At 40.7% G+C, this 17,877-nt stretch overlaps 1 protein-coding gene across 1 annotated transcript in view; it reads right to left on the bottom strand.

Moving 5' to 3' along the window:
* LOC131104687 (cadherin-4-like) overlaps positions 1 to 17,877 on the bottom strand; it is a 215,436-nt gene that overhangs the window by 74,287 nt on the left and 123,272 nt on the right. Inside the window, exon 4 of the mRNA XM_058052161.2 lies at positions 169 to 401. Coding sequence (XP_057908144.2) covers positions 169 to 401 — 233 coding nt within the window. The remainder of the gene's footprint in view (positions 1 to 168; positions 402 to 17,877) is intronic.

Below are 17,877 nucleotides of genomic sequence, written 5' to 3'. Positions count from 1 at the left end.
TGTGTGCTACTCACACAATCTCTTCCATTTCCTCAAACCCCAAGGAGGTTTGACCTGATTCCTGCATGTTACCGTCACCGCTGGCACAAATGTTACATGAGAAAGAATGTGTTGATTGACAATTAAAAATTGAAGGAAGGATACTCATGCTCAGTAATTGCCGCTCACCTCATTTTGATTTTGTTGATTTTCGCTGATAGGGGGTTCTATCAGTGCCAGCTGGATCACAGTCTTCCAGACATGAGAGTGAGCACCAACTGCTGTTAGTTTAAACTGGACCGGCGCATCCAAGGAGGCTCCTTCTCCCTGGGCAAAGATGGAACCATCTGTCCGCACGCTGAAGTTGGGATCGCTGCTCTCAAAAACCACTGCTTTGTTCCCCATGCAGTCATCAAACTTTACTGTAGAAGAGAACAGACACACTTAAGGTACTTTTTCTTTTAGCAGCTCTTTTAAGGGGTGAATAATAACAAACATGCACATACAGGTTAGAATTATTGTACAAATATACCAAGTCCATGTTTGATTTTATTTCACCAAATGGCATTTTACAAATTCAGTTTTGCTCTTTTCCTACACTAATATTAAAATATTCATGAGGATGTCCAACATAAGTCTCTGTCTTAATGAATATGTACAGACATATAAAGTGTAGCACAATTCTTAAAATAGATAACATTTGACTTTTCATTTTAATCTCAAGATACCAGTGCAGCCTTCATGCAGATCTTAGTGTCAGCGTCAGTTCTTGAATGTTTTGTTGACACAAATTAACAACACTATTACCATAATTTCCTGTTTTCACCCAGCTAGCAGCCAAGCATAAACCAAATTGACTCAAAATTCCGTCTTTTTTTTCACATTTTTGATTTAGTTTGTAGTTTGATTTAATAATAATTAACCTGAAGGCTGAGGTCCAGCGGCACCCGCCCCCTTGCAAAAACTTGCTTGGTTTCATCCACATGAACCCCCTGGAGAATGCCGCCCAGAGTAATTGTCCATATGGCCCATAGATAGAACCACTACTGCTTAGTGTTGTTTCTGGGTTACTATGGCTATGAATCAAAAACATGGTCCTTGTTGAGAACCGGTTCCCAGTGTTTCAATTCCTTGGAATTGTTTGTCTATTGGGTTGCACGGCGGTCGAGTGGTTAGCGTGCAGGCCTCACAACTAGGAGACCCAAGTTCAATTCCACCCTCGGCCATCTCTGCGTGGAGTTTGCATGTTCTCTCCGTGCATGAGTGGTTTTTCTCCAGGTACTCCGGTTTCCTCCCACATTCCAAAAACATGCTAGGTTAATTGGTGACTCCAAATTGTCCATAGGTATGAATGTGAGTGTGAATGGTTGTTTGTCTATATGTGCCCTGTGATTGGCTGGCAACCAGTCCAGGGTGTACCCCGCCTCTCGCCCGAAGACAGCTGGGATAGGCACCAGCACCCCCGCGACCCTCATGAGGAAAAAGCGGTCAAAAATGAATGAATGAATGTTTGTCTATTGGGCTGCACGGTAGTCAAGTGGTTAACGTGCAGGCCTCACAGCTAGGAGACCCAAGTTCAATTCCACCCTCGGCCATCTCTGTGTGGAGTTTGCATGTTCTGTGCATGAGTGGGTTTTCTCCAGGTACCCAGGTTTCCTCCCACATTATTGGCGACACCAAATCGTCCATAGGTATGAATGTGAGTGTGAATGGTTGTTTGTCTATATGTGCCCTGTGATTGGCTGGCGACCAGTCCAGTGTGTACCACGCCTCTCGCCCAAAGACAGCTGGGATAGGCTCCATCGCCGCCCGCAACCGTCGTGAGGATAAGCGGTAGAAAATGATTGAATCAATGTTAGCCTATTATGCAGACCATTCTCGTATTGATTCCAGTGGTCGCCAATATTCACCTCTTCAGCAATGGAGGACCATGGCTGCCGAGGAGGACAAACACTTGAAAGTGCAACAGATTGTATTGTGTTACTGCATACTGCCTGTGTATATTCCTTTTAGATACTTGAGTTCTGGTTGTAGGCGGCACTACGCAACACACCCGTTTTCCATCATCATCCCTACCATTCTGATACATGCCTGCAGCTTATCAAGTCGGGTTTGTTGCGTTGACACTTGTTTCCAAAACAACCAGATGATTCTGGCCTCTTTGGATATTGTATGTTATTGTTGGTACTATGCTGTTTACCTATGTGTATCATAGTGCTGCTCTTCTCCATATTATTTAGTGACAGATGATTTTTTTTTCATTCTTGCCTTTCCTGTGTTCAAGTCGCTGAGCTGCATCATCTTCTGTGTTGGCTTCTGCATTTTGGAATTCTAACACCCGACTGTGGCAAACGATGCACTAGTGCAGCAAACAAAGCATGGCGAATATTGGGAATGATCTTCATCAGACATCACATCAAACTTGCGCCTGAGTGTATTAGCATCTGACAGCATGAAGCCAACTAAGTTAAAAAGCCTTCCAGAAACAACACATCCTGCACACACACACACACACACACACACGGAAGCCTGTTGAGTTCTTCAAAAATAAACTTCTCAGCTGTCGTGCGCAGCAAGGCACCTTTACCAACACAGCCGTTGTGCTGTCAAATGCATCATATAACGTAGCATATAGAGTTGCTAAATTTAACAAGGTACACATCATTGCTGAGGGATTAATACTACTTTCTACTGTATGATTGACACTTTACTATGCATGATGAAGCAACAGCAATTAAATGAAAAATGATTCATCTGTCAAACAGTACAATTTATTTATGACATGACACAGGACAATGAGGAGCAGTTTAATGACACTTATTTTGGTTTCCGGTTAATTAGCGACTCCAAATTGTCCATATGTATGAATGTGAGTGTGAATGGTTGTTTGTTTATATGTGCTCTGTGATTGGCTGGCAACCAGTCCAGGGTGTACCCCGCCTCTTGACCCTAATGAGGATAAACGGTAGAATATTTGTCTGCCCTTTGTATTGATTTATGGATGCCAGTCACACACCATAACCCACACAGAAACTGTTGTAGATCTTCTAGAATCTACACCTATTCAGCTGTGTCTTTCTTTCTGACATAAAAAGTGTTGGCTCCTTATTTTCTGAACTTTTGGCCCTGTGATTGGCTGACGACCAGTCCAGGGTGTAACCCGCCTCTTGACCCTAATGAGGATAAGTGGTAGAAAATGTATGGATATTTTCTGCCCTTTGTATTGATTTATGGACGCCAGTCACACACCGTAACCCACACAGAAACTGTTGAAGATCTTCTAGAATCTACACCTATTCAGCTGTGTTTTTCTTTCTGACACAAAGTGTTGGCTCCTTATTTTCTGAACTTTTGGCCCTGTGATTGGCTGACGACCAGTCCAGGGTGTACTCCGCCTTTCGCCTGAAGACAGCTGGGATAGGCTCCAGCATGTTCGTGACCCTCATGAGGATAAGGAGCATAGAAAATGGCTTGTTGAACAAATTGGGTCCATCCATCAATTAGGTAGAAACCTTAAATAACACAATATAAACATCCTCTGGGGTAAATTAGTAGGAGGTAAATTAACATTGTGCCTGACTCTTTCAAGCATGTTTTCCTGTATGTACACTCTATTGATTCAAAACAGTGGCAACAGTGAAATACAAAATAAAATGAGAAAAATCTTCATCCACCCACATCACCACCCACTTATTTTGCTATATATTGAACTGCAATTACACCAAAATTCTCTTCATGTCAGCGCATTATCTCTATGATCTGCAATGAAATTAACTCAGTTCAAGCGGGGGATGAGTCACAGACGATTGGAGCCCACAATGGCTTCCCAATCTTGCTCCTTATCTGCCTCAAGGCACCCTATTCTCTCTCAGGGATTTTAATGTCTAGACATATTGCATTGTCTTTTTCACGTAGTCTTTTCAACATGTCTCTCAGATAGCGTAAAATGGCTTCAGTTGAAGGACATACATCCGTCTATTTGCTTTATATGGTCGTTAATATAACTCCATGAGTTAGTCATTATCCTGATTCCAAGAGACACGTTATATTCTACGTATAATATATCACAGACAAGAAGGTACAAAGCTTTTATCGTCATTTAAATTTTCAAGGCAAGTTGCAAATTAATGATATATTTTTATAGTATTCTAAAACCTGTTAAAATGAGCCAAAATAAGATTACGATGGTATAATACAATCTGTGCATGAGCAATGCAACTATGTGCTGCGTTTCTATTTTCACAATGTTCTCTTTTGAAGTAAGGATACTGACATCTACAGGATTATTACCAGGTTGAAGATTCTAATGATAAAGTATGGCCAGACAAAACCGTTTTTTCACCAATTAGCGAAATAGACAATGCCAAGTTGCCTTCTGCACCGATACCTAAAGGCCTCCCAAACATACCTCAGGTCGATGCTGCAAAAAAAGACTTGATAAGACTGAGACAACAACAGAACAGGGAAGCCCAAAGGCACTGTGCTGCACCTGAACGTCTTTGGAAGCAAAGGGTCGAGGTTGTACATTGATCTACTGCCTCAGTATTCAAGCTCAGTCACTAAAATACTGCAAATACTCCAATGCAATGAACAGCCCATCACGACTGGCAGTGTTATGGACAGAGATGTGTTTTTTTTTCTCACTTAAAGGTTACCCAACTCAAAGAAACATGGCTGTATCTGACTGACTGATAGCTCATGAAGCTCCATTCTTTAATTGTTGCTTGTTTTTTGTGCGAAAACTCGAGGCGTACAGATACATCTTGTCCGAGGCAGTATCATATTCATGAAAAGGCTAACTGGAAACTCTGCCTGTTGATGTTTATGTGAGTGTAAAAGGTTGTTTGTCTTTGTATGACGTGTGATTGATTGATTGACAAACATTCCCCGCCTCTTGCCCGAAGTCAGCTAGGGGAGGTTCCAGTTCACCCACAGATGGATGAATGCTGTTTTACTTGTCAAAATGCAATTTAAGGCATCAGATATAACCCTTTAATAAAATATAGCTATGAAACATACCATAACATACCAAACAAACCATATCATCACTATCACAATCAGACCCATAGCTTTTGAAAGCAAAGGAATGCGGTTGAAGATGCGAGGGGGAAACCGGGTGGGAAATGAGTGCATGGGTATTGGATTTAGATTTTAGCTCATGCAAGCACTGCTACACTAGAATGGATAGGGTGCTCAGAATGCTGTTAAAACAGGTTAATTGGGCCAACCTCTCAAGAGATGGAGGCAGATGGACGGATCGAATGGGGTGGGAGAGGAGAGAGCAAAAAGTAACATGAAGGAGCGATGATGCTCAAAGTGATGGAAACGGAGGGCAGGCTGAAGAGATGGTCGCAAAAAAAAAAAAAAAAAAATGGGTATGGCGACTGATTAGAGGCACCACAGGGAGCAGGAAGTCTAATCAGAGTAGACCGGCGTTCTACATTAAGCTCGGCCCTCAGTGGGTGACTAAACATAGCCAGGTCCACTATCCATTACAGTGACTATGATGGGAGGACAAATGTGTGATAGAAGGACATTCAAAGCAATGTTAGTAGCTCATCAAAGGGGTTGCTGGATGAAGTCCATCATGGAGGGTGGCTCATTCTTCCATCCCTGAGAGGAGTCTACTGAAAGATAATGGGCCTGCTCCCATCACAAACATGCTCCCAGTTTGTGACACAACCCAAAAGGGACCCTATACTGTCAGAAATTCAAACTTTGTGCAAATATCGAGAGAGCATACCAAAGTAGAGCAGTTTTTTTTTTATCTCAGTTAATATTTCTGGAAATACAACAATAGACAAAAATACTAATAATAACTTCCAACTGTAAATTAGTTCCGTATGTGCGTCTATCTGAATGTTATGCGCATATGCCCTTAATAATAGTCAATACAGTCACCATGGTGTTGCCAGATGGGCAGGTTTGATAGTTAGTTACATTATTACTACTATTACTACTATAATAATATATAATATATAATAAACTAATTTCGTTAATTTTGCAAATTTCCCCACTGAGGGACAAATAAAGGCATATCTTCTCTTATCTATCATAATATATAATACTATAATAATACTATTAATAATAATAATACTATTATTACATCACATCAACTAATAAACTAATAAACACATGAACTAACAGACAATCGATCGGCAAAGTTTTAAGTTTTAAATCGACTTTCTTTAAAACGCTCCGCCCCAGCAGCAGCATCCACAAGCATGTCTGCCGTGGGTGGGACTTCCTGTCTTTGTGATTGTGATATAAGTTTTGCACTTTGCAAAACGTGCCTCAAAAATGTCTAAACACGGGTGACGCTTTGAAAATCTTTAGATTGGTGTGGCATTTAGGGCCGAACACTTGGCCGGGTGTGATGAGTTTGAAGCCAACGGCTACTACGCCCCAGTCCCAACCCGTCATACTTACAAGTATGGGCAGAATTTGGGGATGAGTATCACCTCAGTACGGATTTGGGAGCATGCAGACACTTTGTAGCAATTTTGTGCAGGAGGAACTTTCCATGTGTGCGGGGCTACGTCGGGCTCCGGATGACGTGTGATGTGTGAGTGTTTGCGTAGCGCTCGAAACAGCCGTTGTGCATCTCCTCTCCGGGCACAGAAGATGGAGTCTCCTGCATCTGGCCTTCAGACCGCAGCGGAGATTCATTCAGATTTTCAATTAATAATGTGGGAAGAGAGGAAATAATTGAATTGTCAAATACAAAAGCCACATCAGCAGTCCGTAGCATGACACTGCACAAAAAACTACACAACAATCTACAATCCACAACACAATAATGTAAGATAACAATACACTTTGTGTATTATATATTGGTACACTATATGTACAGTATGTTAGAAAATACGTATGCAATGTCATCGCACAGGGAGTGATCTGTCTTCCCTTAAATCTGCATTGTGTGCTTTTGTTGAGATACTAATAGAAAAAAAAAAAACACACAGACAACTATAGTAGAATAAGAAAAAAGGGCCAAAAGCAAGTTCTTTGGAAATTAGGACTAGCTTTAGGGGTGAACAGTAGAGACACATCAGAACAGAATACTGCATATGGTAGTGTTAAGTCTCTTCCATTAAGAGAAAAGCCTTTGTAGAAAAAAACAGAAAGACATAACATCAGAATGAAAGCTAGAATTAATATCCCAAACTCTTTTTTTTTGCAAATACTGTCTGGGCAGTGCGAGATTATGACACACACACACACATTTAACATAGTTAAATAGTATTTGTCTAAAAAAGCCCACGCTTGTACCCACAATCACCGGTCTTTTTGTCTTTACCCGACTGTGTTGTGTCGCTACAAAACCTCAACTTGTGTTTCTTTCATCCAACTCACAACTCTATGTACTGCAATACTGCAGCCCAAGATCTGATACAGTCAGACCAAGCGGGGGTAATGCAGCAAGGAGCACCATGCTGAAGTCAGTGTGTTTGCGTGCGTGCGTGCGTGCGTGGGTGGGTTTGGTGTCTGCAGGCCCATTGTTGATGGTGTAGTCAATGATAATACGTAGTTAAATGAGACAAGAAAAAGACTGCGGTGGCTAGTTTTGAGAGCATACAGTTCACTCAGAGCAAGACTGTAGTTGTCAGCAGTTTGCACCGAGTCAAGCTCTGCGAATTTTGGCTTGGCTTTCATGCATTCTAATTCTGCTAACCTTGTTCAGACCACCCTCCAGTGTAGCCCCAAGGTTAAAACAGCTATAATTAAAATGTGTTTCATCTTCAAAAATGAGCTGCCAACCACAACAGCAAACATTGTATTGCTAGACAACAGCTATTATTTTACAGAAGAGAAGCAATAATGTATTTTTAAAAAATAACATAGCTTTCCAAAGGCCATCTAAACAAAAAAAAAGTGAAGTATGCCTTTTCTTCCAGTGTTTGCCTGCAAGCACAAAATATGCTTGCTGTAAAAGAAAATAAAATCATTTTCATATCTATTTTTTTTCCCCGAGCTACCCCAAGGAAGGAAGCAAACACCACCAAATTGCTTTTCCCAAATGCTGGAGGAAACACAATCTATGGGTCTCCAATCTAATCAACATCTCTCTATCAAAACTTTAGAAAAGGTTCCGGTTTTGCTATTATAGGGGTCAGAGCACAAGCCAGAGGAATCCCTCTAGCCTTTATACCTCGGAAAAACACATGTACTGTAATTACACAATCTCTATGGATGATATAGATTAGTAGTACAACATTCTTTTCTACCTGGAAAAGATGGCCATCAGACAGTATGACCAACCAAGTTGGGGGATGTTGGCACACTGGGGTGTCAAAAATGTGCAATTATATGCTCTTTAACGGTCACATTAAATCAATAACATCAGCAGCTTCAGTGCATCCTGAATGCTGCTGCTCGAGTCCGGTACTTAGCTCTCTGCACCGGCTTCCTGTTGCTCAGAGAATAGACTTTAAAACAGCTCTGCTTGTGTACAAGTCTTTTCATGGTCATATGAAATGTAACGGTTTCCTATTTATTGTGATGTCTGGGTTGTCCCAGAGTGGTGAATGAGTAGGTAGTACAAAAGTGCAGCCTTTGACAAAGAATGTTTTCCACCAAGCTGTCAGTGGTGAGCTGTTCGGAAAGTCCTTTTTGGATTGGATGGTGCTGAAAGGTTTATGTTACTGCATTGTACCTGATCAGTTTTTAACCAGTGGGATTGATGATGGGATGATGGAAGGGGGTTTTGAATATTGAAGCTGACATGTCAGGTGATTCTTGGGTTTTTGTAATTTTGTTTTATTTTTCCAGTCAAACTGATATATTGCTGCGTTGAGGGAGTTGAGTTGAAATTTAGAAATTTTGGTTGCTGAGGTTCTCATTGGGAGTGACCAGGATAGATAGGATCAGGAACAAGTACATCAGAGTGACATTACATGTCCTTGGAGATAAAGTCAGAGAGGCCAGACTGAGATGGTTGGGACATGTCCAGAGGAGAGATAGTGAATATATTGGTAGAAGGATGCTGCGTTTAGAGCAGGGGTCTCAAACTCACGGGGACGCTAGTTTGAGGCCCCCGCCTTGATATGAAAGTTTGTTTAATTTGTTTTTTGATTTGCTTATTGATTTTTCCATCTTATTTTGTGAAATTAAACATTAAACATGTATTTAATAATTTAATAATAAATAAAAATTAATTTATAATAATTTATAATTTAATGTTTTATCAGAGGTTTTGCAAAGAACCAAAGCACTGAAAAAGTGGAGGGCATAGCAGAAGCATTGAAGACTATTACATTATATATTTTATATATATACACATATACACATATATATATATATATATACACATATACACATATATATATATACACACACATATATATATATACACATACACATATACATATATATATACATATTTACACATATATATACACACATATATATATACACACACACACACATATATATATATATATATATATATATATATATATATATATATATATTTATTTATTTATTTTTAACCTGATGCGGCCCAGCCTCACCCAGACCCTAGCTCCAGTGACCCCCAGGTAAATTGAGTTTGAGGCCCCTGGTTTAGAGCTACCAGGTAGGAGGACAGGAGGGTAGTTGGTGTGAGAGAAGAAGTTGGATGGAGGAGATTGCGGGTTTACCATTTTTTTTCTTTTTTTTGTCACATAACCGTCAATAGGAAAATTAAAGGAATTAGAAAATGCCAAATATCTGCTTTAAAATATTTTTTTCCTACTGCACAGTTATATATTTGCCCCAAATTATATATTGTGGCATTTAAATTTCAGTGCTCCCGTAAGACTACGATACTACGATTTGAGGTCATCTGAGCACGGGTGCCTCCAAGATGTAGTTCAAACACGATTGCGTAGGTGTTATTAAGCCTTTAAGCTAGAATATAGTGTCATCGAGCAAACTGAAGGAGAAACATTAGTCACAGATGATTACTAACATTTTCCTGAGGGCATGTGTGTCATGTCTGCATGGTGTCTCTTTAAAATGTGTTAGCACCAAGTCTTCGATTGGATGATGAGTTTTGAAACTATAGACTATAGTGTGCGTTTGAAAGCTTGGGGAAAATAACAGGGCAATGCTCAAAGAATGACCAAAAGGTTTTGAGTGTTTTCATGATGTTTGTATGCACTCGCCGGACGTGTGGTCCAATTGTGTCTCCAGTGGCAGTAAAGTGGCAGTGTAAAGTGTAGCACAGGAATGCTTTGAAGCTGATAAGGTGCACACTGATATGGCAGCAGTGTCAGTGTAACACCTACATTTCAACAACACCCTTTAAGTCCCTCTAAAGCACACTGTGACACACTCACAGAGCCAGCATGGAGTGGGAATCACAGAAGCTGGCTGGTGAGGGAAGGAAGGAGGGAAGAAGGGAGGGAGGGAGGCGGCTCCCATGGGTGGAAAAAAAACACAAACAGAAGTGAAAAGACTCTTTTCAAGGTAAAATCCTACAATGCACATGTGCAAATGTGTTTTGTAAGCAAATTAACATATATCATTCATTGGTGATCTGGAGCTAACAACATTCATTGCTGCTCATTCTTGTGCTTTGTAAGGGAAAAAAGCCTTCGAGCGCAATTTGAGTGGAAGCCACATGTGGTGTTTACCTTGTATGAGTGGAGGCCAAATGTGACTCAATCGGCATTTGAGATAGAGTACAAGTCGGTATGGCACCTGTGCACCAGTATGAGTTGCATGCATGTTTTGCTGCACCCTGTCTACAAAGGAAATAAATTAGCAGAGCTAGCAGGTTGCTCTGACAAGTCCTGTTAATGAGAACATCCTCCAGAGCCTTTTTGGACCGAGGGAAAGAAACCAGGGGCTGTGATCATCTGTTCAGCCTGGAAGATGGCGTAGAGGGTGGGAGGCTGGAAAAACAGCACAACGACTGCACAATTAGACCACACCATCTGCAGCATCGGCACCAACGTGTAATTGGAAGTGGAAAGAGCAAGCCGAAAAAGTTCATACAGCAGTAAAAAGAACTGATGGAGTTATTTGTTGCAAACTACATCACATCCAAATTATGAGTTACTATTTATATTTATAGCTAAAAGAACTGTACTTGTGTTCAGTTTCAGATAAAAAAATCATCATCAAGAACTTTCTTGCAATCAATGCAGTGGACAAAGATTATTTGCAATGTCAAGACTATACAGCCCAATACTCAGAGAGCATTCTACTCTTTGCAGTGGTAGCAAACAAAAAGAACAAATAACATTCTGACATTGTTTGTTTTTAGATGTGACTGAACATTGCAAAAAATAAGGAATATGAATAGGCCCTTTATTTGTCACTTATACAGAGGTAAAAGCAAAATTGTGCAATCATCCATCCATACATATAGTAGACAGGGGTAGACAGGACAGGATGATTGTGCAATGGAGGAGGGGGGGGGGGGGGGGCAACAAGAGGAGAGAGGAAGGGAAAAAAAGACAATTCCAGATTAAGCTCCTATAGAGTAGTACAGTGTTAAAAAAACATACATTTGCACAAGTAAACACATTTTACACATCATGAAGTAGCACTAACACGACTAGCACCAATGACGGAGGGCAAGGAAAAATGGTGGTGATCCCAGTGTTGCCAGCAGCCAGCCACAGTCACATGCAGCCATTATTGACGCAAACTGGGTAGACGTAACGGCGAAAGTGTTAGATGAGGGAAGGACAAAGTGCGCAAATAAAGTTTTCACTGCACACTGTCACTTTAAATTTTGACTTCTTTGGCAGGTTCAAAGAACATCTCATATGCATGACCATAATAGTTTGCATCTCTGTGGATGCATACTGCGTGTCTTTGTACATTACATTGATGCTAGATGATTACTATTTTTGCTACATCTCCAGTTAGCATTGACAAACATGACTTTGAGAACCGCAAACCAAGTAAAGGCGTGCGGAAATGCACACAGAGCTTTTCCAGAAGGAGCATTACCATGATTCATCTCAACAAAACTGCAAAAGCTTCTGATAATCGCTTTAGCTAATCCTTCCACGCTTCGGGCAAACGAGCATGGCGAGAATGAAGAGGTGGTTCTTTATTCATGGGAGAGGATGAAGTGGGTGACGGTGCCAGTGTGGGTGCAACATGGTCCAGAGTTGGTATTGACTGTCTGTGTGTAAAAAGCACGCATAAATTAGCCTTTGCAATAACATTTGTATTGTGTTGAATTAAAATAAAAAGGCAGGATTGCAAGGTCTTCTTCAAAGTCAAACAACTTCCATCCATTCATTTATTATACCACATGTCCCCATTAGGGTCATGGGTAAGCTGGAGCCTACTCCAGTTGGTTTCTGGCTTCATTATGACCTTTTGTACCCGGAAAAAAACCCATGCATCCACAGGGAGAACATGCAAACTCCACAAAGAGAGGTTTTCTCCTACATTCACTAAATCAACTACATAAATTGACCAAAATATGAGTATATTTTTCTTCAGTGCCTCGTCTGTGCTTGTTTTAATAATGTGATGGTCTCAACTCCATCTGTGTACCCGACAGCAGAATCTATATCCAAACATGTCCATCATTATCTGTCACATCTTTGACACGATCACTGCCTCTCACGCTCAGCACTGCCTGGTGGCAAAGCCTCACCTAGGCTTAGTCTATTCCTGGACTTTGCATGCCCAAAGCAGAGTGAAAGAACAACATTTTACAGCCAGACTGACACCTTAGCGGGACGTGGCCTATAGCCATGGCCACAGGATCACCTCATTAGCATCAGAAGATGCTGTGCTTCCTTGACAAGTGAAACTTGACTGCACTGCTCACATAAAATAATGAGCAAATATAACCTCTAACGGCTAAATATAGGTAACTGCACTCTCAGGAGAGAGAGAAAGGAGCCGCAGTTATACTCCGTGAAGCAGGTATCTGAACCTTTTCAAAGTTGCCATGCAAAAGTGGGATTGCATCAAGTACACAGTACAGTTTAGAGAGAGGAAGTGGTAGTTGAACAGTGTTTGATGAGAGCTTTTTAGCCTGTAGCTATAGTGCATTAGGCACAGATGAGCCACAGTCAGCACCCACGCTGTTAATGCAGAACCCATTACAACTGCACAATGAGTTATGATTGCCATTAAAGAGGAAATGATTCAGACTTCACAGCTGGATCCAAAAGGACTCTGACTGCCTTGCCCTGTGCTTTGCCTCGTTGTTCCTGCCCGTTCCTCCTATATACGGTATTGTAACAACCACCGTGTATGCCTAATCTATCGATTGTTAGGTCTATATAATCATTAGGTCTATTCTAGGGGTCTCAAACATGCGGCCCGTGGGCCAAATATGGCCCGCAGGACACTATTTTGAGGCCCCCGCCTTGATATGAAAGTTTAATGTTAGTGCGGCCCGCGCAAGTTTGATATGGATGCTGTATGGTATCATGTACCCAGAAAAAAATTATTACGTTTGATTAATGTTCATGTTAAAGGTTAAAAAACTGTTAATAGTTGTCCTCCCTATCCGTGTGGAAGTGGTAAGTTTTTGGCTATTTAAGTTTAAAGGAAATAACTTGAAGGCTGCCGTTTAGGTCGCTAGCTCTCTAGTTTACGAGTTAGCATGTGTCTCAAGACCCTGCAGTTGCGCAATATGTTGTAAATAAAAAGAGTATAAATGTGACTATAGTCGTGTTTTGTCATGTCTACAGGGCTCTAATAATGCTTTGTTCATTTTAATCTGAAAAAAAATAATTTGTCTACCCACCAACTATATGTGGTTTCTATTTGCCGCTTTATTATTATTATTATATTTATTTATTACTGATTGATTGATTTTCTTTATTCTTGATTTGTTTATTTATGTTTCATCTTATTTTGTGCAGAAAAAAAATAAGATATTTGAAAACAGTGGAATGTTTTATCAGAGCTTTTCTTGTAGAAAATCGGAACCAAAGCACTGAAAAAGTTTGTATATTTTTCTGTTTTTAATAAATGCGTTTTTTTTTTTTTTTTGGAAAACCTGATGCAGCCCAGCCTTGCCCAGACCCTAGCTCCAGTGGCCCCCAGTTAAATTGAGTTTGAGACCCCTGGTCTATTCATTTAAGGACCTTGAGCAGGTCAACCTTACAGAAGCGACTTAAGGGATGCACACTTGTAGTGCATCTGTTAGAACGCTGCTAGAATCTGTTAGAATGGTTTTTTGATGGTTGTCTTCCAAGGTTAGGACCACAAACACATAACAAAAAGTGAAAAGACATGACACTAATTAAATTAAATGAATGAAATGAGCAAGAGGATAAAATAAATACGTCATTTTGTCTTCTATGGTGGAAAATTTCGTCTTGTTTTTGCTGAAAGATAATAGCAAAAGTAATGTACGCTAGGCCATATATAAGCCAACATTAGTAGGATGCGTTCCTCTCATCCGTGGGCATCTGCAGCAGACCTCAACCACCTCTTTTCATCTATAGATCTACAGTATAGAGATACTACAGAGATAATAGAGTAAAAGGAAGCTGCAAGCAATTATAGCAAAGTGAAAAACTTTTCCTCCAGGAACGGCTAATGAGAAATATTTGAGGTCGGAGACATTTATGTTATATTGTTTTAATATGCAGACTCTAGTGAGCTGGCCTCCACTGCACCAGAGACAATAAAGAGAAGAATCAAGAGAAAAAAAAAAAAAAAAACAGTGCGTGCGTTGTTAACCAAGTGAAACCATCAAAGAAATGATCAGTACTAATTATCACTTCTGTTTAACACGAGATAAACAAACATTTCAAATATGAAAAGTGTTCTGCATGGTTTGGATTGAGCCTCATTTATTTTAGGTCCTGCTGGAGTGTGATTTGCGGTTGCTGACGCTCACGCTGCACAGTAGATACCCGGCAGATGCTTTGTTACAACCATGTGGCAAGGACAATGCTTAATAGTACAGACAACCAGGAGGCACAGAGGAGATTGGGGGGGGGGGGGGGGGGCATAAACGCAAAAAAGCTGTGAGGAAAATCATGCATTCAAAAGCTCTGAAAACAGATAATTAGATCGGTAACAACAGAGCAAAATAACAGTGACAGCGGGAATGGAAATGCCGACATTAGATCAGATGAGCACAATGTGAGATTCAAACATTTATTAGATGATGGAGTAATATTTTTGCATAATAGACACTTTATATCTGATGGTGGAAAAAAGAAAAAAAAATTTCAGCAAGTCTTTCGCTAACAGATAAACAACACAATAAGAGAATAAAGTCTGGTGCTGCTTCATTAGACTTGCTCATTAAGGAGACGTTTTGCAGAATTCACCATTGCTGACTATTTGAGTCACTCGCTCTCACTTTTAGTGCTGAAGGCTAAGGGGTCAGGAGGGTCCGTCATTAGTTCTGTTACAGTTTCTTGGACTGGTGTGGATCAAATGACCCGTTTTTTTGGGCGGCGGGGGGGGTCAGACAACCTCCGGCCACGTCTTATATGCGTGACCTCCTTTGGCCTAAGATTCATTGTACATTTACATCATCTTGATGCAGTAAATTGCTGCTTTTCATTCGATCACACGACTCTTCTCTGCAACCCTGACACGATAATTAGAATGGGGTCATTCTCCTGAAAGGGGTACCAAAAGTACCACGTATATGTATAAAGGTATTTTCAAACCAATTTGCATATTTAAAAAAAAAAACTGTTTCAGTTTATTAATAAAAACTTGCAAGAACATATCACATTTTGGTATATTTCATGATAGTAGGGCACTGTTGACTGAAAACTCAAGTTTTTTGTAATATTTACATTACATTACATATCCCCTGTTAATTCAAATCACTGTAGTCATCCATCCAATCCTGTCTTCTGCATCTGTCTCACTCACACCAACTACCCTCATGTCCTCCTTCACTACATCCATAAACCCCCACTTTGGTCTTCCTCTACACCTTCTACCCATCAGCTCTAAACACAGCATCCTTCTACCAATAGTGTCTTTCTGATGTATTTGTTCCTGATCCTATCCATCCTGGTCACTCCCAATGAGAACCTCAGAATCCTCATCTCTGCTACCTCCAATTCTGCTTCCTGTCTTTTCCTCAGTGGCACTGTCTCTAGACCACAGGTCCCCAACCGCCTGGCCCGGGGACTGGTACCGGTCCGGTAGCAAATGTACCACAGACCAGTATAGAAATAATAAATAATTTATTAAGACTAAGTCTCCCATTACACCAAGATGAGACCATCTTGTCTCAATGTTTCAAGCTCAGGCCTCCCACTGATTCAGCGGGTGAGTTATATTTTCCCCTGCACTTAACATTTGCTTTTAGCCCCGTCGTTTTATTTTATAGTTGCTGTATTTTTCTGCCACACATTGCCGGTCCGTGAAAAAAAAAACACCCAAATCACACCATGGTCCGTGGTCTCAACACAGTTTTCTATACCTTAAACGATTTGTAAACAACTTCAGCAAATTTTGTTTGTTGTGTGCAGGGAGAAGTTGGAGAAGCCAGAAGTTTCCACATTAAAGATGCTGTTTCCATTAATGTCTGATCTGGTAAAAACACGCTGCAGCAGTCATCCACACACTTTAAACCACACTATTATCGTACTGATGTCAGCTGATCGTATTGAATCATTCATTCATTCATTCATTCATTCATTTTCTACCGCTTATCCTCACGAGGGTCGCGGGCGTGCTGGAGCCTATCCCAGCTGTCTTCGGGCGAGAGGCGGGGTACACCCTGGACTGGTCGCCAGCCAATCACAGGGCACATATAGACAAACAACCATTCACACTCACATTCATACCTATGGACAATTTGGAGTCGCTAATTAACCTAGCATGTTTTTGGAATGTGGGAGGAAACCGGAGTACCTGGAGAAAACCCACACATGGGCAACATCCAAACTACCCGCAGAGATACCAGAGGGCGGGATCAAACCCGGGTGTCCTAGCTGCGTGGCCTGTGCGCTAACCACTCGACCACCGTGCAGCTGTATTGAATCATTCTTCTTAAAATATAATGGTTTTGAATCACATCTTAACTCCTGTATCTAGTTGTGTATCCAATCACCTACCAGAGAGAGATTTACATCTCTTGTAAATAAATGCTACAATATTAACTTCTTTAAAAAAAAAGCAAAGACAAATTGTTGGAGATGGAGTGTGTATCATACCTCGCCACCCAACACACAAGTCCTCTCTTTTTTAGATCGTGTGGATATCGATGTTTACACCACTGATGCAAGATGTTCTCGCATGCAACTTTTGCATTACTTAACAGCGCTGCTAAATTGATGAGCTGGCCTGCAGTCCCCTCCCCTCCTCCCCTTCTCTCTATGTCTATTACGCTAACTTAGCCTGACAGTGAATCGCTCTCTGCCTGGGCCCCGTTTGCATGCCAGGATGTATTCTGAGACTGAGACACAAGTGAGAGCAGTACATTTGATAAAGGCCCAAAGAGATTAATAACAGCAATCTTGGCTCAGACAGAAAGCATAATACATCAAAATTATAATCCTCATGAAGGGATGATTTGTTTTGTGGCTGGTGAAGAACAAGGCATTACTTTTATCTCACTGTATTTAACACGGTGATAAGTGAATACTGTGGATATCTGACTGAGTGAAGTCATGCACGGGTCTCTGGGTTTGATGTATTCTTCTTTATGATGTTTGCATGACTAGATTGAAAAGGTCCGTTCTATGATGAAAATCACCAGAAATTCCTGAATAAGTTAAAAGTGAAAGATACAATGGTATATGATCCCAAGGAAAATCTTCAGAATTACCAGAAATGCCCAAACCTTTTCATTTGAATCAATTGAATCGTAAAATAACTTTATCATAACTTTAGTCGTGCCCATTTCCATGGTGACCTCACAGAAAAAAATAAGCAGCCAAACGAAGATAACTTCTCTTATTGTCCTCAAGCAAAATGTGACTGTTGCGGCTACTGTAA

Source organism: Doryrhamphus excisus, linkage group LG15, assembly GCF_037039965.1.
Source record: "Doryrhamphus excisus strain RoL-2023G ecotype Guam linkage group LG15, RoL_Dexc_Guam_v1.1, whole genome shotgun sequence".
NCBI lineage: Eukaryota > Metazoa > Chordata > Actinopteri > Syngnathiformes > Syngnathidae > Doryrhamphus > Doryrhamphus excisus.
The sequence above is the reverse complement of the archived record's forward strand: the minus strand, read 5'-3'. Positions and strand labels throughout refer to the sequence as shown.